General features: G+C 57.5%; 1 protein-coding gene across 2 annotated transcripts in view; it reads left to right on the plus strand.

The window, feature by feature from the left end:
* The window catches only part of LOC107499961 (mucin-5AC), a 58,507-nt gene that overhangs the window by 12,845 nt on the left and 23,770 nt on the right, over positions 1–21,892 (plus strand). Inside the window, exons 9-21 of one of the 2 annotated variants that reach the window (XM_016124669.2) lie at positions 328–403; positions 3,362–3,396; positions 3,923–4,013; positions 5,257–5,291; positions 5,969–6,059; positions 8,834–8,868; positions 9,546–9,636; positions 12,409–12,443; positions 13,121–13,211; positions 15,980–16,014; positions 16,692–16,782; positions 19,564–19,598; positions 20,275–20,365. In XM_016124669.2, the coding sequence (XP_015980155.2) occupies positions 328–403; positions 3,362–3,396; positions 3,923–4,013; positions 5,257–5,291; positions 5,969–6,059; positions 8,834–8,868; positions 9,546–9,636; positions 12,409–12,443; positions 13,121–13,211; positions 15,980–16,014; positions 16,692–16,782; positions 19,564–19,598; positions 20,275–20,365 (832 nt within the window). The remainder of the gene's footprint in view (positions 1–327; positions 404–3,361; positions 3,397–3,922; positions 4,014–5,256; positions 5,292–5,968; positions 6,060–8,833; positions 8,869–9,545; positions 9,637–12,408; positions 12,444–13,120; positions 13,212–15,979; positions 16,015–16,691; positions 16,783–19,563; positions 19,599–20,274; positions 20,366–21,892) is intronic. The other variant, XM_036225813.1, reaches the window with a different exon arrangement.

A 21,892-nucleotide genomic window follows, 5' to 3' on the forward strand; every position in this document is an offset into this window, starting at 1 on the left:
CTCCCGGGCGTCCCGCCTGCCTCTCCCTCTAGCCTCCCCGACGCCCTCCCCGATGCCCTCCTCGTCCTCGCCCGTCGGTCCAGATGGCGGCACCGCCCTGCCCCGCGGCGCCCTCCGCAAGCGCCTGGGGCTGCGGGTCGCGGCCGTGGCCGTGGCGCGTGGGGCTCCGAGGCGCGCGGCCCCCGGGGCGCCCACGGCCTTCGCACGAGATGCTCCCGGGGTCTTCGGCCGTGCCACCGACCCGGGGGACCACAGCGCCTCGGGGGCCCCCGCCAAAGCCAGGCCCTTCCTTGCTAACAAGTCTTCCTCCCTCTGGCTGCTTCCCAGGTGCCCGAGGTGGTGCTCGGCCACCACCAGGAAGCCAGAGACCACCGCGCAGCCAGGGGCCACCGCGCAGCCAAAGGTAAGCTCAGAGCCACCGGGCTGGACTCGAGTACAGGGGCCAAGGACCCCCAAAAGGAGGGCAGTGTGATACTTGGAACCGATTCCTTGACTAATTGGAAGCATTTGTGTGGGGGCCAAAGATGGGATCGAGGAAAAGCGAGGGACGGAAAGTGTGCGTGACCGGGGTGCCCGGGGTGCCCGGGGTGCGGGGGGCGGCGCCGTGCGCGTGCGGGTGACACGTGAGTGCGTGGATGTGCGCGCGGTGTGCGCTGTCAGCGTGTGAGGTGTGCGTGAGCGTGTGCGGCCCGGCGCCTGTGTGGTCACGTCCGCCCCGCGTGTGCCGCGGCATTTCTGCGCCCATCTCGCAGGGTCAGCCAATGGGCTCCCCCTCTAGGCCCGAGCGTCCGCGCAGCTGCCGTCAAGGCCAGCTGCTGGGGTGGGGTCTGCAGGGGCACTGCTCCCTCTGGAGGGCTGCCGTCTCGCTGCTGCACACGTGCACCGAGGCAGAGCCCCTCATAATCACGTAGACGCAGGGGGTCGACACCCCCTTCCACGACAGAGAGCATGTCAGCAGCCTTCTCCTTTCTCGCACTGCTTCGGGGACTCGTGAGACACGGTGAGTGGAAGCCACGACGCCTGCAGCCTGCGCTCGCCCCAGACTCGGCCCCCGAACACTGCCCCCCACTCTAAGCCGGCAGCAGGCGGCCAAGGATTCTCCTTGCCATCATTAAAACCCGGGTGCCCCTACGTCCCGGTTTGCCTGGGACAGTCCTGGTTGGCACTGGTGCCAGTCCTGAGTGCGAGGCCCCTACTCTGACGGACGCTCGCCTGTCGTGATCAGTCGGCCGGATCCCGCGCAGTACCCTGCCCCCGGCGTCTGTGCCGGCAGGAGACCCGGAGGCCGGACTCAGCCTGTCGGCGCCAGAAGCTCGTTCAGACTGCAGCTTCCTCCCAGCCCCTGCCGGGCCGGCTAAGTGCTCAAGGACCAGAAATCCCAAATAGCACAGAACTCCGTGATGTAGAAGTAGGAACATGGGTTTGGGTCTCTTAAACTGTCCTATACTTAATTATAAATCTTCTAAGGTTGAAATACACTTCATTACGTAAGGATTTATCATTTTCCCTGACACAAATTACCAAAACTGAGTCAGGAAGAAATAGAAGACCCAAATAGACATATAACAAGTAAAGACACTTAATTACAGATCTACGATTCCCTGTAAGGAAAATCTCGGGCCCTGACGCCTTCATTTGTGAATTCCACCTAAAATTTTAAGAAAAAATATCAACTATGCACAAACTCATTCAAACGACAGAGCTATTTGCTGAGGCCCATACGCAACACCAAACCGGAAGCCATCGTCACCAAACGGCAGCGCAAGCCAGGATCGTTCCTGAGCGTGGCCGTCACTACGGCGAGGGCAGCGCCAAGGCAGCCGCGTGTGTGCGTGAGGGTCCCTCCGCGGATGCAGTGGCTTTAACGTCTGCAAATAAATTAATGGGATATGCATATCAATAAATGAACAAGCCATAAACATGAGCACATCCCGCAGATAAAGCAATCGCCAGAGTAACATATCTATTTATGACAAAAAAATCCACGACCTAGGAAGAGAACAGGGAACGCCCCTCAGTCTGACAGCGAGGACCCCTGGCACTTCCAGCCCTTTCAGACTCACTTCATGCTGACGGCGTCCCCGAGCCCGAGGGATGGGGGAGTCCAGCGCGCACCGCCCACGTCTGCTCCGGCCAGCGCAGCAAAGCAAGAAAGAGGCGTTAAAAAAATAGAAGTTTGAAAGTGAAGCGATATATTTGGAGGAATCGTGAGCCTAACAAATCTGCAAAGAAACTGATGGGAATGAGACAGCTCGGCCAGACGGTGGACACACAGCCGCTGCGAAGGCACGGCGGTCCCTGCGTGCACCGCGAGGAACCCAAGGCGGGGTTAGGAGAACGATCCCCCTCTCTTAGCTTCAAGAATAAGAAAACGAGGATTAAACATGGACAAATGAAGCTGTACACATGACCGAGAGAAATTAAAACGATCCAAATAAACAGATTTAAAAAATATTAGGGAAAGGGCGTGGGACATTGTCTCCATGGAACACGTCCCCGGAGCGACCTGCAGACGAAGCGGCTCCCCTCTGAACTCCCAGCAAGCGTTCTCTCAGGAAACACAACGAACCTAAGACGGCCACTGGAGTCAGAGGACTGAGCCACAAAGTTTAAAGACAGAAGCAGGTGGGGCTTCCAGTGACCACGCAGAGCGTGGCCGGGCGAGGACAGACGCGCAGCTCGGAGGGCCGGGGGGGCGGGGGGGAGCAGGACGGACTCCCCGAAAGGAGCGTTGACATCTCTGGGCCACGCACCGTAAGTGAAGGCGCGGAGGTCTCGCAGGGGACGATGGGGGCACTGGCAGCATGTGGAGCTGAGCGGAGGACGGCCATCGCCACACACCGCATTCCAGCAGGAGCAAACCCTGTGCTTGCACGCAGGCTGCATGGGGACTTTCAGAGGTTAATAATGGAAAACCCCAGTGATTATACGGGGAAAGTCTGAACGAACTCTTCCCCAAGGGCTATGAACGGGCGGCCAATGGTACGTGGGCACACGCTCACGCCTCCACGGTCGGTAAACACGCACTCCGACCACGGCGTCTACCACACGCGTCTCTGTGACCAAAACGGTGACGTGCCAAGTGTCCACGTGGGAGGACTGTTGGTCCCTCCCGTTCCTAGCGAGAGTGTAAATCTCAGGGCCTTGAAGGAGGCTCGGCCATTGTGAAACCTGACACACGCGTGTGTCCTGTGGACCTGCGGGCTGTTCTGCGTCTCTCCTGAAGGAGCAGGGAGAACGCAGGTGCCCGCGTCGGGGCCGTGGCCGGGGCATCTACCCAGTAAACGCTGCCGCAAAGTCCGTGTGCGACGCGCTCAGTGTCAGCGACCTCGGTTTTCACATGCCCCCTCCCCCCGCACAGGAGCGGAATGATAACAGCAGTTCGTCGGCACTCCGGTAAGTTCGCGCTCGCCGGCGCCGCTCCCGTGGGAGCCCGCGGCGCTCTCCGCACGGGAGCCTCAGTGCTCGCCTGGTCCCATCTGAATGCGAGCCTGTGCGAGGTTCCGTCTGGGTCCTCTTTGTGCCTCTCCTTGGGGACCCACAGAGACGGTCTCTGTCCCAACCCTGAGCCATGGTCCCCCACTCTTGGCAAACTTGAAAATCGCCCTCCTGCCAAACGCGGGGACTTAGCTGGCCCCTGCCCTGAGCTATGAGGAGCATGGCGGCACCGGCCGCTAGTTCAGACTTCCCAGCCTGCTCCTGGGCCCTTCCCAAGGCACCCCTCCCTCGGCACCTGCCCGGGACCCCGGCAGGTGCAGGGAAGTCAGCAGCATTCGCTCAGAGGGTGTCCCAGGGGATGCTGGTGTCCAGCACCTGCAGAGCAAAGGAGAAGCACGGGGGTGCGCCTGTGCGAGGCACACGCCGCCGCCGCCGTGCAGCGTCCACACTGGCCGGCACGTGGCCCTTCCTCCTGTCCATCTAGGAGAGAGACATCCTCGCATATTCCATCTAAGCGATTGCCGGATGTCGACTCTGTCAGCATTACCATAAGCCCGGAGAATCCATCGCCCGTGGTAAGTGCCGAGCTCCGGGCATGTCCTCGACGCAGGGCGGAGGGCCTAGGTGGGGACTCCAGGCCCGGCGTGGAGCTCAGGACGGCGAGGGCCGTGGCAGAAGAGCTCGTGCCACTGGCCGCAGCATGTGTCGTGCTCCCTGGGACGCTGCTCTCACGGAACCGGCAGGGTGGGGACTCGCAGGAAACGGAGGGACAGGGCAGGCTCTGGATGCGGAAGGGCGGAGCGTGTGGGCGAGGACAGCTGGGTGGGTGGGCGTCACTGCCCCGTTGCTGGGGCCGCCATGTCCCTCTCCTTGGCCTGGAGGACGCACCCCAATCCCTGTGCAATTCCCAAAGCATCTTTTAAAGCAGATTGCAAGTTGAACCTAAATGAACGGCTTTCTCAGGCCTTTTAGTGGCCAAAATCATTTCGAAAAAGAAGAGCCAACAGAGGTGTGACATAGTTCGACTTTAACTGTCACTATGAGGACCTGTAGACAGAGTGTGGCCGGGTGAGGACAGACACGCAGATCGGAGGGGCGGGGGAGGACATGACAGAGACCCTAGACATGAGCATTGACATCTCTGGGCCACGCACCGTAAGTGAAGGCGCGGAGGTCTCGCAGGGGACGATGGGGGCACTGGCAGCATGTGGAGCTGAGCGGAGGACGGCCATCGCCACACACCGCATTCCAGCAGGAGCAAACCCTGTGCTTGCACGCAGGCTACATGGGAACTTTCAGAGGTTAATAATGGAAAACCCCAGTGTTATACGGGGAAAGTCTGAACGAACTCTTCCCCAAGGGCTATGAACGGGCGGGCCAATGGCACGTGGGCACACGCTCACGCCTCCACGGTCGGTAAACACGCACTCCGACCACGGCGTCTCTGTGACCAAAACGGTGACATGCCAAGTGTCCACGTGGGAGGACCGCTGGTCCCTCGTGTTAACAGCAAGAGTGTAAATCTCAGCGCCTTGAAGGAGGCTTGGCCATGTCTAAAACCTGACACACGCGTGTGTCCTGTGAATCTGCGGGCTGTTCCGCGTGTTTCCTGAAGGAGCAGGGAGAACGCAGGTACCCATGTCACTGGCGGCAGGCAGAGGGTCTGTCCCCAGTCAGGTCCTGTCCCTGCCCCCGCGGGACAGCAAGGTACGGTACTGAAAATCTAATAACGCTGGCTTGATCTTTGTAAGACCAGGTGAGTGCCTGCAATTTCGGTACCAATTTCACGATTTCTCTTACTCCCCACCCCCCTCACAGAAACTGAATGACAACTGCAGCTCGTCGGCACCCCGGTAAGTGTGCACGCGCGCCGAAGTGGTTTTAGCGCCTGAGACACAGCTGTCCACAGGGCACGACCCCTGACGGCTTGTGGTGGGACTGTGACGGCACATAGTCAGGCGGCAGCTCGTGTCATTACTAACCGTGTGGCCGTCTGTGTAGCTTATGGCAGAGTTGATAATGACACTGTCTCTGACAATGTAAGGCAAACACGGTGCTCATTTATTCCCATCTGTCTGTGAGCCTGTGTGAGGCTGAGAGTCTGGGACTTCTGTGCCTGTCCTGGGGACCCACAGCCTCTGTCTCTGTCCACACCTTTAGCCATGGCCTCCACTCTTTACAAACTCGAAAATCTCCCTCTTGCCAAATGCAAGGACTTTGCTGGTTGGCTGAATGTCCTACATTGGTGTTGGTGGAACCCGCCCACTTGTTCAGACTTCCCTCCCTGCTCCTAGGGCCCTCCCGGGTGACCCCTCCCTTGCCACATGCTTTTGGAACCTGCCCTCTGCCATGAAGTCAGGAGCAGTTCCACAAAATGTGTCCTGGGGGACTTGGCGGCCAGCATCTGCAGAGCAAAGGAAAGCACTGGGGTGAACCGGTGTGATAGGCAGGTCCCAAGAGCCCCGAGACCACCTGCGGATCCATAGACCCCTGGCTGACATGGGGCTTTTCTTCCTCCTGACCGTCCTAGGAGTGTGGCTTCCAGGGAAAATTCCCCAGTGGAAATGACCCCTGTGGATGCTATTAGCATCACCATGTATCCCGAGGACCCACAACCACCGGTAAGTGCCGAGCTCCGGGCATGTCCTCGACGCAGGGCAGAGGGCCTAGGTGGGGACTCCGGGCCCGGAGTGGAGCTCAGGAAGGGGAGGGCCGTGGCAGAAGAGCTCGTGCCACTGGCCGCAGCACGTGTCGTGCTCCCTGAGACGCTGCTCTCACGGAACCGGCTCGGCGGGGACTCGCAGGAAACGGAGGGACAGGGTAGGCTCTGGATGCGGAAGGGCGGAGCGTGTGGGCGAGGACAGCTGGGTGGGTGGGCGTCACTCCCCCGCCTCGCATGCGGGGTCTGCCGAGTGTGGCATCTGACACCGGTTCCGCCCGTCTGCCCTGCCACCTCATCTCAACACGATGGGCCAGCGCGGAGGGGCTGGGTCTATGTAGGGAGAACATACCTGGTCCAGCGAGGCCACCGCAGGGCCGTCAGAGCTGAGCCTGGCATCAGGGTTCATGTGACAGACACTGTAACTGTCCCCAGAGAGGACTTGGATAACAACAGTCACAGCTTATGCCATAGCCATCCCAAGCATGTCCATCCCAGCCACTTCCTGCCACCCACAAAACCCTTCGTGAGGCCCTAACCCAAAAAAGGGCTAGGACAGGAAGAGATGCGCCTACGTAGGGCAAGCGGGGCGGTGGCAGTTGGATGGTCTTGTGCCCTCGTCCCGTGCCCTCCTTGTGTGGGAGGCCACGCAGGCCACTGGCATGTAGTCAGCCATCTCAGACTGACAGGAAGGGTAGTTTCTAAAAGCGAAGCAATGAGCCATGTGCAAGAAGCGAGTCTGCAGCGTCCCTACTGGTCATCGTGGGTCCAGGTGACATGCATGTCGCTCTACTCTGAGTAGATAGCCGTCAATCACCCATCCCGGGTGGGTTGTGGAGCACATCATGGTCAACATGTTACCATCATTCCTCAGAAATCGCAGTCACTGTGACCTTTGTTACCACCCTCGGGACACTGGTCACCCATTGTCACATTTAATATCACTAAGGATTCACCCGAGACGTGTCTGTATGGTCCCCATTCTGGCGACCACGTTTGACAGATAGCCCAGGCTCACCTCCAAGTGTGGGTGGAGCGTACAGTGCCCGAGGGCTCCTCAGGTCCGCGCCACCCCCAGTGGGACAAGGTTTCCCCTCCAGAGCGGCAGGTGACAGCGGATGTGCACAGAGGACCTCAGAAGCACAAGTGTAGTGCCTGGGGCTGGGTCTGCCGCGCATTTCTGCCTAAAGGAAGAGCCCTCGCGGCTCGATCACCCTCTCACTTAGGAAAGGAACTAACTGCCTTTCCAGTGAGTAACACAAGCTAACAAAACTGATTCTAAAGGAAACGGAAAACCCAAGTAGACATATGACAGGAAACCAGGCTGCTCCGTTAGAACTTTCCAGAAAGAACCGCAGGGCTGACGGCATGCTGATTACTTTGGCCCAGTGTTCTCTTTAGAAACACCGGTGCACAGAGACTGTTTTCAGGAATCAGAGGAGGAAGTCGCGCCTCCAACTGATTCTTTGAGGGCAGAGCAACCTGAAATCATAGCCAACGGCCTTCAACGACGGAGAGAAACATTGCTTAAAAATACTGGCGAATCAATGCAGCAACGTGAACATGCAATTTGCCGCAAATGAAGTGAGGCTCGTGCAGGAAGGTGAGGTTCTGTCCACACCGAGATTCTCACGTGACGTGACACGTGATCAGATGAAGGACGTACACGTGCACGAACGGTCATGGGAGCTGGAAGCCGTTGCCGTCTGGAACACCACCTGCATAATGCTGCAAGACGCAGTGTCTCGGACGGGACGCCCCCGTTGCTGTGGCTGCCACGTCGCTCTCCTTGGCCTGGAGGATGCACCCCAATCCCTGTGCAATTCCCAAAGCATCTTTGAAAGCAGATTGCAAGCTGAACCTAAGTGAATGGCTTTCTCAGGCCTTTTAGTGGCCATAATAGTCTAGGAAAGAAGAACCAAGCAAAGGTGTGACAGCTCTACTTTCTGTGTCCCTAAAAGACCTGGAGACTGAGTGTGGCTGGGTAAGGACACCCCCACACAACTAGGGGGTCGGGGAGGGGCAGGACGGAGTCCCCCAAATGAGCGTTGACATCTCTGGGCCACGCACCGTAAGTGAAGGCGCGGAGGTCTCGCAGGGGACGATGGGGGCACTGGCAGCATGTGGAGCTGAGCGGAGGACGGCCATCGCCACACACCGCATTCCAGCAGGAGCAAACCCTGTGCTTGCACGCAGGCTACATGGGAACTTTCAGAGGTTAATAATGGAAAACCCCAGTGATTATACGGGGAAAGTCGGAACGAACTCTTCCCCAAGGGCTATGAACGGGCGGGCCAATGGCATGTGGGCACATGCTCACGCCTCCACGGTCGGTAAACACGCACTCCGACCACGGCGTCTCTGTGACCAAAACGGTGACGTGCCAAGTGTCCACGTGGGAGAACTGTTGGTCCCTCCTGTTCCTAGCGAGTGTAAATCTCAGGGCCTTGAAGGAGGCTCGGCCATGTCTACAACCTGACACACGCGTGTGTCCTATGAATCTGTAGTCTGTTCCGCGTGTTTCCTGAAGGAGCAGGGAGAACGCATTGCACATGTCACAGGCGGTGGGAGGAGGGTCTGTCTCCACTGCAGGTTTTGTCCCAGCCCCGGGGAACACTGTGGTACCGTACTAAATATCCGGTAAAAGCTGCCTTGAATTTTGTGTGAGACGAACTCAGTGTCAGCAACATCGGTTTTAATTTCACGATATTTCCTTTATCCCCCTCCCCCACATAGGTCCCGAGTAACAAGTTTACCTCACCTGCACCCGGGTAAGTGCGCGCACTCGCCACAGTGGTTTCAGCTTCTTAACACGGCTGTTTGAGGGGCACTAACCCCTGATGGCTTATGGTGGGACAGTGACAACACGCAGGCAGGCGGTAGCTCGTGTCATTATTAACCGTGTGGCCGACCGTGCAGCTCACGCCAGAGTCGGTACTGACTCTGCCTCTGACAACATGAGGCGCACACGGCGCTCGCTCATTCCCATCTCTCTGTGAGCCCGTGCGAGTTTGAGAGTCTGGGTCCTCTGTGCTCTTCCGGTGACCCACAGCCTCTGTCTCTGTCCGCACCTTTAGCCATGGCCCCCCACTTCCAGGCAAATTAAAAAATCTTCCTCCTGCCAATCGCGAGGCCTTTGCTGGCCTGGTGACTCGTCCTACATTGGTGCCGCTGGCACCCGCCCACTTGTTCAGACTTCCCTCCCTGCTCCTGGGGCCCTCCCGGGTGACCCCTCCCTTACCACCTGCCTTTGGAACCCGCCCTCTGCCATGAAGTCAGGAGCAGTGACTCAAAGCGTGTCTGGGGGATATGGTACCCAGCTTCTGCAGAGCAAAGGAAAGCACTGGGGTGAGCCTGTGAGACAGGCAGGTCCCAAGGACCACGAGACCCTCCATAGTGCCAGGGCCCCCTGGCTGACTTGTGTCTTTTCTTCCTCCTAACTGTCCAGGGGTGTGGCTTCCAGGGAAAATTCCCCAGTGGAAATGACCCCCGTTGAAGCTATCAACATCCCCATGTATCCCGAGGACTCGCCACCACCGGTAAGTGCCGAGCTCTGGACATGTCCTCGACGCAGGGCGGAGCGCCAGAGGTGGGGACTCCGGGCCCGGAGTGGAGCTCAGGACGGCGAGGGCCGTGGCAGAAGAGCTCGTGCCACTGGCTGCAGCATGTGTCGGGCTCCCTGGGACGCTGCTCACAAGGAATCGGCTGGGCAGGGACTCGCAGGGAACGGAGGGACAGTGTATGCTCTGGATGCGGAAGGGGCTGAGCGTGTGGGCGAGGACAGCTGTGTGGGTGGGCGTCACTCCCCCGCCTCGCATACCGGCTCTGCGGAGGTGTGTCGTCGGCCCCTGGCTCCACCTGTCTGCTCGCCACCTGACCTCAACATGATGGGCCAGCACGGAGAGGCGGCGTCCATGTAGGAGGAACAAATCTGGTCCAGCGAGGCCACCGCCGGGCCCTTAGAGCTGAGCCTGGCATCAGGATTCGTGTTACAGACACTGTAATGGGTCCCCTGAGGAAACAGGGATGACAACAGCCACAGCTTAGGCCAGATCCAAAGCAGCAGACATGTCCTCTCAGCTACTTCCTGCCGCCCACAAACCTTAGTGGGGCCCCAGCCAAGCCAGGCCCAGGGCACACCGGAGGCGCCAGTTCAGGGCATAGCAGAGGTGTGGCACATGGATCTCTCATGCCTTCTTCTTGTGGGGAGCCACGCAGGACACCAGCATGTGGTCGGCTTTCTCAGATTGACTCGAAGGGTAGTTTTAGGAGCAAAGCAATGACCGATGTGCAAGAAGCGAGTCTGCAGCGTCCCTACTGGTCATCGTAGGACGAGCCACATGTGTGTCACTCCACTCCCAGGTGGGCGTCTGTCGATCACCCTAATCGTGTGAGTCATGGAGCACATACTGGTCAACATATCACCATCGTACCTCAAGAATCGCGGTCACTATGACTCCTGTTACCGCTCTCGGGACACTGGTCAACCATTGTCACATTTAATCCCACTTAGGATTTGCTAGAGATGCGTCTTCATTGTCCCCATCCGGTGGCCACGTTTGGCAGACGGAGCCAGGCTCACCTCTCAGTGTGGGTGGAGCCTTCAGTGCCCGAGGGCTCCGCCCATCGTCGCCACCGCCAGTAAGACAAGGCTTTTACAACAGAGGGCAGGCGACAGTGGATGTGCACAGAGGACCTCAGAAGCACAGGAGTAGCGCCTGGGGCTGGGTCTGCCGCTCATTTCTGCCTAAAGGAAGAGCCCTCGCGGCTCGATCACTCTCTCACTTAGGAAAAGAACTAACTGCCTTTCCAGTGAGTAACACAAGCTAACAAAACTGATTCTAAAGGAAACGGAAAACCCAAGTAGACATATGACAGGAAACCAGACTGCCCCTTAGAACTTTCCAGAAGGAACCCCGGGACTAAAGGCATGCTGATAACTGCGGCCCAGTGTTATCTTTATCAACACCGGTGCACAGAGACTGTTTTCAGGAATCAGAGGACGAAGTCGCGCCTCCAGCTGATTCTTTTAGGGCAGAGCAACCTGAAATCATAGCCAACGGCCTTCAATGACGGAGAGAAACGTCACTTAAAAATACGGGCGAATCGATGCAGCAACGTGAACATGCAATTTGCCGCAAATGAAGTGAGGCTCGTGCAGGAAGGTGAGGTTCGTCCACGCTGAGATTCGCACGTGACGCGACACGTGATCAGATGAAGGACGTACACGTGCACGAACGGTCATGGGAGCTGGAAGCCGTTGCCGTCTGGAACACCACCTGCGTAATGCTGCAGACGCAGTGTCTCGGACGGGACGCCCCCGTTGCTGTGGCTGCCACGTCACTCTCCTTGGCCTTGGAGGACGCACCCCAGTCCCCATGATATTCCCAAAGCATCTTTGATAGCCGATTGCAAGTTGAACCTAAGTGAATGGCTTTCTCGGGCCTTTTAGTGGCCAAATTGTTTAGAAAAAAAAGAACCAAACAAAAGTGTGGCAGTTCAACTTTACATGTCACTAAAGGACCTGGAGACTGAGTGTGGCCGGGGGAAGACAGACACGCAGATCGGAGGGGCGGGGGAGGACATGACAGAGACCCTAGACATGAGCATTGACGTCTCTGGGCCACGCACCGTAAGTGAAGGCGCGGAGGTCTCGCAGGGGACGATGGGGGCACTGGCAGCATGTGGAGCTGAGCGGAGGACGGCCATCGCCACACACCGCATTCCAGCAGGAGCAAACCCTGTGCTTGCACGCAGGCTACATGGGAAATTTCAGAGGTTAATAATGGAAAACCCCAGTGATTATACGGGGAAAGTCGGAACGAACTCTTCCCCAAGGGCTATGAACGGGCGGGCCAATGGCACGTGGGGACATGCTCACGCCTCCACGGTCGGTAAACACGCACTCCGACCACGGCGTCTACCACACGCGTCTCTGTGACCAATACGGTGACGTGCCAAGTGTCCATGTGGGAGGATCGCTGGTCCCTTATGTTAATAGCAAGAGTGTAAATCTCAGTGCCTTGAAGGAGGCTCGGCCACATCTGAAACCTGACACACACGTGTGTCCTGTGAATCTGCGGTCTGTTCCGCGTGTTTCCTGAAGGAGCAGGGAGAACGCATTGCACATGTCATAGGCGGTGGGAGGAGGTTCTGTCCCCATTGCAGGTTTTGTCCAGCCCCGGGGAACGCTGAAGTACGGTACTAAATATCCAGTAAAGGCTGCCTTGAATTTTGTGTGCAACGAGCTGAGTGTCAGCAACTTCGGTTTTAATTTCACGATATTTCCTTTATCCCCCTCCCCCACATAGGTGCTGACTAACAACTTTACCTCACCCGTACCCTGGTAAGTGCGCGCACTAGCCACAGTGGTTTAAGCTTCTTAACACGGCTGTTTGAGGGGCACTAACCCCTGATGGCTTATGGTGGGACAGTGACAACATGCAGGAAGGCGGTAGCTCGTGTCATTATTAAACGTGTGGCCGACCGTGCAGCTCACGCCAGGGTCGGTACTGACTCTGCCTCTGACAACGTGAGGCGCACTCGGCGCTCACTCATTCCCATCTGTCTGTGAGCCCGTGCGAGTTTGAGAGTCTGGGTCCTCTGTGCTCTTCCGGTGACCCACAGCCTCTGTCTCTGTCCGCACCTTTAGCCATGGCCCCCCACTTCCAGGCAAATTAAAAAATCTTCCTCCTGCCAATCGCGAGGCCTTTGCTGGCCTGGTGACTTGTCCTACATTGGTGCCGCTGGCACCCGCCCACTTGTTCAGACTTCCCTCCCTGCTCCTGGGGCCCTCCCGGGTGATCCTTCCTTTACCACCTGCCTTTGGAACCCGCCCTCTGCCATGGAGTCAGGAGCAGTGACTCAAAGCGTGTCTGGGGGATTTGGTACCCAGCTTCTGCAGAGCAAAGGAAAGCACTGGGGTGAGCCTGTGAGACAGGCAGGTCCCAAGGACCACGAGACCCTCCATAGTGCCAGGGCCCCCTGCCTGACATGTGTCTTTTCTTCCTCCTGACTGTCCAGGGGTGTGGCTTCCAGGGAAAATTCACCAGTGGAAACGATCCCAGTTGAAGATATCAACATCCCCATGTATCCTGAGGACTCGCCACCACCGGTAAGTGCCGAGCTCTGGACATGTCCTCGATGCAGGGCGGAGGGCCTAGGTGGGGACTCCGGGCCTGGAGTGGAGCTCAGGACGGTGAGGGCCGTGGCAGAAGAGCTCGTGCCACTGGCTGCAGCACGTGTCGTGCTCGCTGGGACGCTGCTCACACGGAACCGGCTGGGCAGGGACTCGCAGGAAACGGAGGGACAGTGTAGGCTCTGGATGCGGAAGGGGCAGAGCGTGTGGGCGAGGACAGCTGTGTGGGTGGGCGTCACTCCCCTGCCTCGCATACCAGCTCTGCGGAGGTGTGCCTTCGGCCCCTGGCTCCACCTGTCTGCTCGCCACCTGACCTCGACATGATGGGCCAGCACGGAGAGGCGGTGTCCATGTAGGAGGAACAAATCTGGTCCAGCGAGGCCACCGCAGGGCCCTTAGAGCTGAGCCTGGCATCAGGATTCGTGTTACAGACACTGTAATGGGTCCCCTGAGGAAACAGGGATGACAACAGCCACAGCTTAGGCCAGATCCAAAGCAGCAGACATGTCCTCTCAGCCACTTCCTGCCGCCCACAAACCTTAGTGGGGCCCCAGCCAAGCCAGGTCCAGGGCACACCGGAGCCGCCTACCCTGGGCACAGCAGTGCTGTGGCAGATGGATCATCTCGTGACTCCTGTGTGGGGAGCCATGCAGGGCACCGGCATGTGATCGGCTTTCTCAGACTGACAGGGTGGGTGGGTAGTTTGAAGAGGCAAGAAATGACCGATGTGCAAGAAGCAAACTGCAGTGTCCCTATGGATCATCGTACGTCCAGGCGACATGCACTTCCCTCCACTGCCAGGTGGGCGGCTGTCGATCACCACTTCCAGGTGGGTGGTTGAGCCCATCATGGTCACCGTGTCACTGTCCTTCCTCAGGAATCGCAGTCACTTTACCGAGTTGCCAGTCTCTGGACGTGTCACCCATTGTCACATTGAATCCCGCTAAGGAATCTCTGGAGAAGTGTTCTTATTGTCCTTGTTCTGGTGGCCACGTTTGGCAGATGGTGCCAGGCTCACCATTAAGTGTGGGTGGAGCCTTCAGTGCCTAAGGGCTATTCCCATCCCTGCCACCCCCAGTGGGACAAGGTTTCCCCTCCAGAGCGGCAGGTGACAGCGGATGTGCACAGAGGACCTCAGAAGCACAAGTGTAGTGCCTGGGGCCGGGTCTGCTGCGCATTTCTGCCTAAAGGAAGAGCCCTCGCGGCTCGATCACCCTCTCACTTAGGAAAGGAACTAACTGCCTTTCCAGTGAGTAACACAAGCTAACAAAACTGATTCTAAAGGAAACGGAAAACCCAAGTAGACATATGACAGGAAACCAGGCTGCTCCGTTAGAACTTTCCAGAAAGAACTGCAGGGCTGACGGCATGCTGATTACTTTGGCCCAGTGTTCTCTTTAGAAACACCGGTGCACAGAGACTGTTTTCAGGAATCAGAGGAGGAAGTCGCGCCTCCAACTGATTCTTTGAGGGCAGAGCAACCTGAAATCATAGCCAACGGCCTTCAACGACGGAGAGAAACGTCACTTAAAAATACTGGCGAATCAATGCAGCAACGTGAACATGCAATTTGCCGCAAATGAAGTGAGGCTCGTGCAGGAAGGTGAGGTCTGTCCACGCCGAGATTCTCACGTGACGTGACACGTGATCAGATGAAGGACGTACACGTGCACGAACGGTCATGGGAGCTGGAAGCCGTTGCCGTCTGGAACACCACCTGCGTAATGCTGCAGACGCAGTGTCTCGGACGGGACGCCCCCGTTGCTGTGGCTGCCACGTCGCTCTCCTTGGCCTTGGAGGACGCACCCCAGTCCCCATGATGTTCCCAAAGCATGTTTGAAAGCCGATTGCAAGTTGAACCTAAGTGAATTGCTTTCTCAGGCCTTTTAGTGGCCATAATAGTCTAGAAAAGAAGATCCAAGCAAATGTGTGACAGCTCAACTTCATGCGTCACTAAAGGACCTGGAGACTGAGTGTGGCAAGGTCAGGACACAGACATATCACGGGTGTGGGGGAGGGACAGGACAGACTCCTCGAAATGAGCGTTGACATCTCTGGGCCACGCACCGTAAGTGAAGGCGCGGAGGTCTCGCAGGGGACGATGGGGGCACTGGCAGCATGTGGAGCTGAGCGGAGGACGGCCATCGCCACACACCGCATTCCAGCAGGAGCAAACCCTGTGCTTGCACGCAGGCTACATGGGAAATTTCAGAGGTTAATAATGGAAAACCCCAGTGATTATACGGGGAAAGTCTGAACGAACTCTTCCCCAAGGGCTATGAACGGGCAGGCCAATGGCACGTGGGGACATGCTCACGCCTCCACGGTCGGTAAACACGCACTCCGACCACGGCGTCTACCACACGCGTCTCTGTGACCAATACGGTGACGTGCCAAGTGTCCATGTGGGAGGATCGCTGGTCCCTCATGTTAATAGCAAGAGTGTAAATCTCAGTGCGTTGAAGGAGGCTCGGCCATTGTGAAACCTGACACACGTGTGTGTCCTGTGAATCTGCGGTCTGTTCCGCGTGTTTCCTGAAGGAGCAGGGAGAACGCATTGCACATGTCACAGGCGGTGGGAGGAGGGTCTGTTTCTACTGCAGGTTTTGTCCAGCTTTGGGAACACCGTGGTACGGTACTAAATATCCGGTAAACCCTGCCTTGAATTTTGTGTCAATGAAATCAGCGTCAGCAACTTCGGTTTTAATTTCACGATATTTCCTTTATCCTCCTCCCCCACATAGGTCATGACTAACAACTTTACCTCAGCCGCACCCTGGTAAGTGCGCACATTCGCCACAGTGGTTTAAGCTTCTTAACACGGCTGTTTGAGGGGCACTAACTCCTGATGGCTTGTGGTGGGACAGTGACAACTCGTAGACAGGCGGTAGCTCGTGTCATTACTAACCTTGTGGCCGACCGTGCAGCTCACGCCAGAGTCGGTACTGACTCTGCCTCTGACAACGTGAGGCGCACTCGGCGCTCGCTCATTCCCATCTGTTTGTGAGCCCGTGTGAGTTTGAGAGTCTGGGTCCTCTGTGCTCTTCCGGTGACCCACAGCCTCTGTCTCTGTCCGCACCTTTAGCCATGGCCCCCCACTTCCAAGCAAATTAAAAAATCTTCCTCCTGCCAATCGCGAGGCCTTTGCTGGCCTGGTGACTTGTCCTACATTGGTGCCGCTGGCACCCGCCCACTTGTTCAGACTTCCCTCCCTGCTCCTGGGGCCCTCCCGGGTGACTCTTCCCTTACCACCTGCCTTTGGAACCCGCCCTCTGCCATGGAGTCAGGAGCAGTGACTCAAAGCGTGTCTGGGGGATATGGTACCCAGCTTCTGCAGAGCAAAGGAAAGCACTGGGGTGAGCCTGTGTGACAGGCAGGTCCCAAGGACCACGAGACCCTCCATAGTGCCAGGGCCCCCTGCCTGACTTGTGTCTTTTCTTCCTCCTGACTGTCCAGGGGTGTAGCTACCAGGGAAAATTCACCAGTGGAAATGACCCCCGTTGACGCCATCAACATCCCCACGTGTCCCGAGGACTCTCCACCACCGGTAAGTGCCGAGCTCTGGACATGTCCTCGACGCAGGGCGGAGCGCCAGAGGTGGGGACTCCGGGCCCGGAGTGGAGCTCAGGACGGTGAGGGCCGTGGCAGAAGAGCTCGTGCCACTGGCTGCAGCACGTGTCGTGCTCCCTGGGACGCTGCTCACAAGGAACCGGCTGGGCAGGGACTCGCAGGAAACGGAGGGACAGTGTAGGCTCTGAATGCAGAAGGGCAGAGCGTGTGGGCGAGGACAGCTGTGTGGGTGGGCGTCACTCCCCTGCCTCGCATACAGGCTCTGCGGAGGTGTGCCGTCGGCCCCTGGCTCCACCTGTCTGCTCGCCACCTGACCTCAACATGGTGGGCCAGCACGGAGAGGCGGCGTCCATGTAGGAGGAACAAATATGGTCCAGCGAGGCCACCGCAGGGCCTTTAGAGCTGAGCCTGGCTTGGAATTAGTATTACAGACACCGTATTGGGTACCCAGAGATAACGGGGATGACCACAGTCACAGCTTAGGCGAGAGCAACACGAAGCCGGCATGTACTTCTCAGCCACTTCGCCTACAAACCTTAGTGGGGCCCCAGCCAAGCCAGGTCCAGGGCACACCGGAGGCGCCTACCCTGGCCACAGCAGTGCTGTGGCAGATTGATGGTCTCGTGCCTTAGCCTCGTGTCCTCCTTGTGTGGGGAGCCACACAGGCCATTGGCATGTGGTCGGATTTCTTCGACTGACAGGAAGGATAGTTTCAAGAAGCAAAGCAATGACCGATGTGCAATAAGTGAGTCTGCAGCGTCCCTACTGGTCATCGTAGGACTAGCCACATATGTGTCACTCAACTCCCAGGTGGGTGTCTGTCGATCACCCTTCCCAGGTGGGTCGGGGAGCACATCAAGGTCAACATGTTACCATCGTTCCTCAGGAATTGCAGTCACTGTGACCCTTGTTGCCACTCTCGAGACACTGGTCACTCATTGTCACATTTAATCCAGAGAAGGATTCACTGGAGATGCGTCTTTATTGTCCCCATTCTGGTAGCCTTGTTTGGCAGATGGAGCCAGGGTCACCACTAAGTGTGGGTGGAGCCTTCAGTGCCTAAGGGCTATTCCCATCCCTGCCACTCCCAGTGGGACAAGGTTTCCCCTCCAGAGCGGCAGGTGACAGCAGATGTGCACAGAGGACCTCAGAAGCACAAGTGTAGCACCTGGGGCTGGGTCTGCTGCGCATTTCGGCCTAAAGGAAGAGCCCTCGCGGCTCGATCACCCTCTCACTTAGGAAAGGAACTAACTGCCTTTCCAGTGAGTAACACAAGCTAACAAAACTGATTCTAAAGGAAACGGAAAACCCAAGTAGTTATATGACAAGTTACCGACTACTCCGTTAGAACTTTCCCGAAGGAACTCCGGGACTGAGGGCATGCTGATTACTGCGGCCCGGTGTTCTCTTTAGAAACACCAGTGCACAGAGACTGTTTTCAGGAATCAGAGGACGAAGTCGCGCCTCCAACTGATTCTTTGAGGGCAGAGCAACCTGAAATCATAGCCAACGGCCTTCAACGACGGAGAGAAACGTCACTTAAAAATACTGGCGAATCAATGCAGCAACGTGAACATGCAATTTGCCGCAAATGAAGTGAGGCTCGTGCAGGAAGGTGAGGTCTGTCCACGCCGAGATTCTCACGTGACGCGACACGTGATCAGATGAAGGACGTACACGTGCACGAACGGTCATGGGAGCTGGAAGCCGTTGCCGTCTGGAACACCATCTGCGTAATGCTGCGAGAAGCAGTGTCTCCGACGGGGCGCCCCCGTTGCTGTGGCTGCCACGTCGCTCTCCTTGGCCTGGAGGACGCACCCCAATCCCTGTGCAATTACCAAAGCATCTTTGAAAGCAGATTGCAAGTTGAACCTAAGTGAATGGCTTTCTCAGGCCTTTTAGTGGCCTAAATAGTCTAGAAAAAAGAACCAAGTAAAAGTGTGACAGCTCTACTTCATGCGTCACTAAAGGACCTGGAGACTGAGTGTGGCCGGGTGAGGACAGACATGCAGATTGGAGGGGCGGGGGAGAGGGGTGGCAGGACGGAGTCCCCCAAATAAGCATTGACATCTCTGGGCCACGCACCATAAGTGAAGGCGCGGAGGTCTCGCAGGGGACGATGGGGGCACTGGCAGCATGTGGAGCTGAGCGGAGGACGGCCATCGCCACACACCGCATTCCAGCAAGAGCAAACCCTGTGCTTGCACGCAGGCTACATGGGAACTTTCAGAGGTTAATAATGGAAAACCCCAGTGATTATACGGGGAAAGTCGGAACGAACTCTTCCCCAAGGGCTATGAACGGGCGGGCCAATGGCACGTGGGGACATGCTCACGCCTCCACGGTCGGTAAACATGCACTCCAACCACGGCGTCTACCACACGTGTCTTTGTGACAAAAATGGTGATGTGCCAACTGTCCACGTGGGAGGATCGCTGGTCCCTCATGTTAATAGTAAGAGTGTAAATCTCAGGGTCTTGAAGAAGGCTCGGCCGCGTCTGAAACTTGACACACACGTGTGTCCTGTGAACCAGCATTTCATTCACATGTTTCCTGAAGGAGCAGGGAGAACGCATTGCACATGTCACAGGCGGTAGGAGGGTCTGTCCCCCTGCGGCTTTTGTCCCAGCTCCGGGGAACACTGTGGTACCGTACTAAATCTACAGAAAACGCTTCCTTGAATTTGTGTGCGACATGCTAAGTGTCAGCAATTCAGATTTAATTCACGATATTACCTTTATCCCCCTCCCCCACATAGGTCCTGAAAAACGACTTTGCCTCACTCTCACCCTGGTAAGTGCGCGCACTCGCCACAGTGGTTTAAGCTTCTTAACACGGCTGTTTGAGGGGCACTAACTCCTGATGGCTTGTGGTGGGACAGTGACAACACGCAGGCAGGCGGTAGCTCGTGTCATTACTAACCGTGTGGCCGACCGTGCAGCTCACGCCAGGGTCGGTACTGACTCTGCCTCTGACAACGTGAGGCGCACTCGGCGCTCGCTCATTCCCATCTCTCTGTGAGCCCGTGTGAGTTTGAGAGTCTGGGTCCTCTGTGCTCTTCCGGTGACCCACAGCCTCTGTCTCTGTCCGCACCTTTAGCCATGGCCCCCCACTTCCAGGCAAATTAAAAATCTTCCTCCTGCCAATCACGAGGCCTTTGCTGGCCTGGTGACTTGTCCTACATTGGTGCCGCTGGCACCCGCCCACTTGTTCAGACTTCCCTCCCTGCTCCTGGGGCCCTCCCGGGTGACCCCTCCCTTACCACCTGCCTTTGGAACCCGCCCTCTGCCATGGAGTCAGGAGCAGTGACTCAAAGCGTGTCTGGGGGATATGGTACCCAGCTTCTGCAGAGCAAAGGAAAGCACTGGGGTGAGCCTGTGAGACAGGCAGGTCCCAAGGACCACGAGACCCTCCATAGTGCCAGGGCCCCCTGGCTGACTTGTGTCTTTTCTTCCTCCTGACTGTCCAGGGGTGTAGCTACCAGGGAAAATTCACCAGTGGAAATGACCCCCGTTGACGCCATCAACATCCCCATGTGTCCCGAGGACTCGCCACCACCGGTAAGTGCCGAGCTCCGGACATGTCCTCGATGCAGGGCGGAGGGCCTAGGTGGGGACTCCAGGCCCGGAGTGGAGCTCAGGACGGTGAGGGCCGTGGCAGAAGAGCTCGTGCCACTGGCTGCAGCACGTGTCGTGCTCGCTGGGACGCTGCTCACAAGGAATCGGCTGGGCGGGGACTCGCAGGAAACGGAGGGACAGTGTAGGCTCTGGTTGCGGAAGGGGCTGAGCGTGTGGGCGAGGACAGCTGTGTGGGTGGGCGTCACTCCCCCGCCTCGCATACCGGCTCTGCGGAGGTGTGCCTTCGGCCCCTGGCTCCACCTGTCTGCTCGCCACCTGACCTCGACATGATGGGCCAGCACGGAGAGGCGGTGTCCATGTAGGAGGAACAAATCTGGTCCAGCGAGGCCACCGCAGGGCCCTTAGAGCTGAGCCTGGCATCAGGATTCGTGTTACAGACACTGTAATGGGTCCCCTGAGGAAACAGGGATGACAACAGCCACAGCTTAGGCCAGATCCAAAGCAGCAGACATGTCCTCTCAGCCACTTCCTGCCGCCCACAAACCTTAGTGGGGCCCCAGCCAAGCCAGGTCCAGGGCACACCGGAGCCGCCTACCCTGGGCACAGCAGTGCTGTGGCAGATGGATCATCTCGTGACTCCTGTGTGGGGAGCCATGCAGGGCACCGGCATGTGATCGGCTTTCTCAGACTGACAGGGTGGGTGGGTAGTTTGAAGAGGCAAGAAATGACCGATGTGCAAGAAGCAAACTGCAGTGTCCCTATGGATCATCGTACGTCCAGGCGACATGCACTTCCCTCCACTGCCAGGTGGGCGGCTGTCGATCACCACTTCCAGGTGGGTGGTTGAGCCCATCATGGTCACCGTGTCACTGTCCTTCCTCAGGAATTGCAGTCACTGTTACCGAGTTGCCAGTCTCTGGACGTGTCACCCATTGTCACATTGAATCCCGCTAAGGAATCTCTGGAGAAGTGTTCTTATTGTCCTTGTTCTGGTGGCCACGTTTGGCAGATGGTGCCAGGCTCACCATTAAGTGTGGGTGGAGCCTTCAGTGCCTAAGGGCTATTCCCATCCCTGTCACTCCCAGTGGGACAAGGTTTCCCCTCCAGAGCGGCAGGTGACAGCGGATGTGCACAGAGGACCTCAGAAGCACAAGTGTAGTGCCTGGGGCTGGGTCTGCTGCGCATTTCTGCCTAAAGGAAGAGCCCTCGCGGCTCGATCACCCTCTCACTTAGGAAAGGAACTAACTGCCTTTCCAGTGAGTAACACAAGCTAACAAAACTGATTCTAAAGGAAACGGAAAACCCAAGTAGACATATGACAGGAAACCAGGCTGCTCCGTTAGAACTTTCCAGAAAGAACCGCAGGGCTGACGGCATGCTGATTACTTCGGCCCAGTGTTCTCTTTAGAAACACCGGTGCACAGAGACTGTTTTCAGGAATCAGAAGAAGTCGCGCCTCCAACTGATTCTTTGAGGGCAGAGCAACCTGAAATCATAGCAACGGCCTTC

The sequence above is a fragment of the Rousettus aegyptiacus genome, unplaced genomic scaffold (genome assembly GCF_014176215.1).
Source record: "Rousettus aegyptiacus isolate mRouAeg1 unplaced genomic scaffold, mRouAeg1.p scaffold_m13_p_8, whole genome shotgun sequence".
In the NCBI taxonomy this organism is placed as follows: Eukaryota; Metazoa; Chordata; class Mammalia; order Chiroptera; family Pteropodidae; genus Rousettus; species Rousettus aegyptiacus.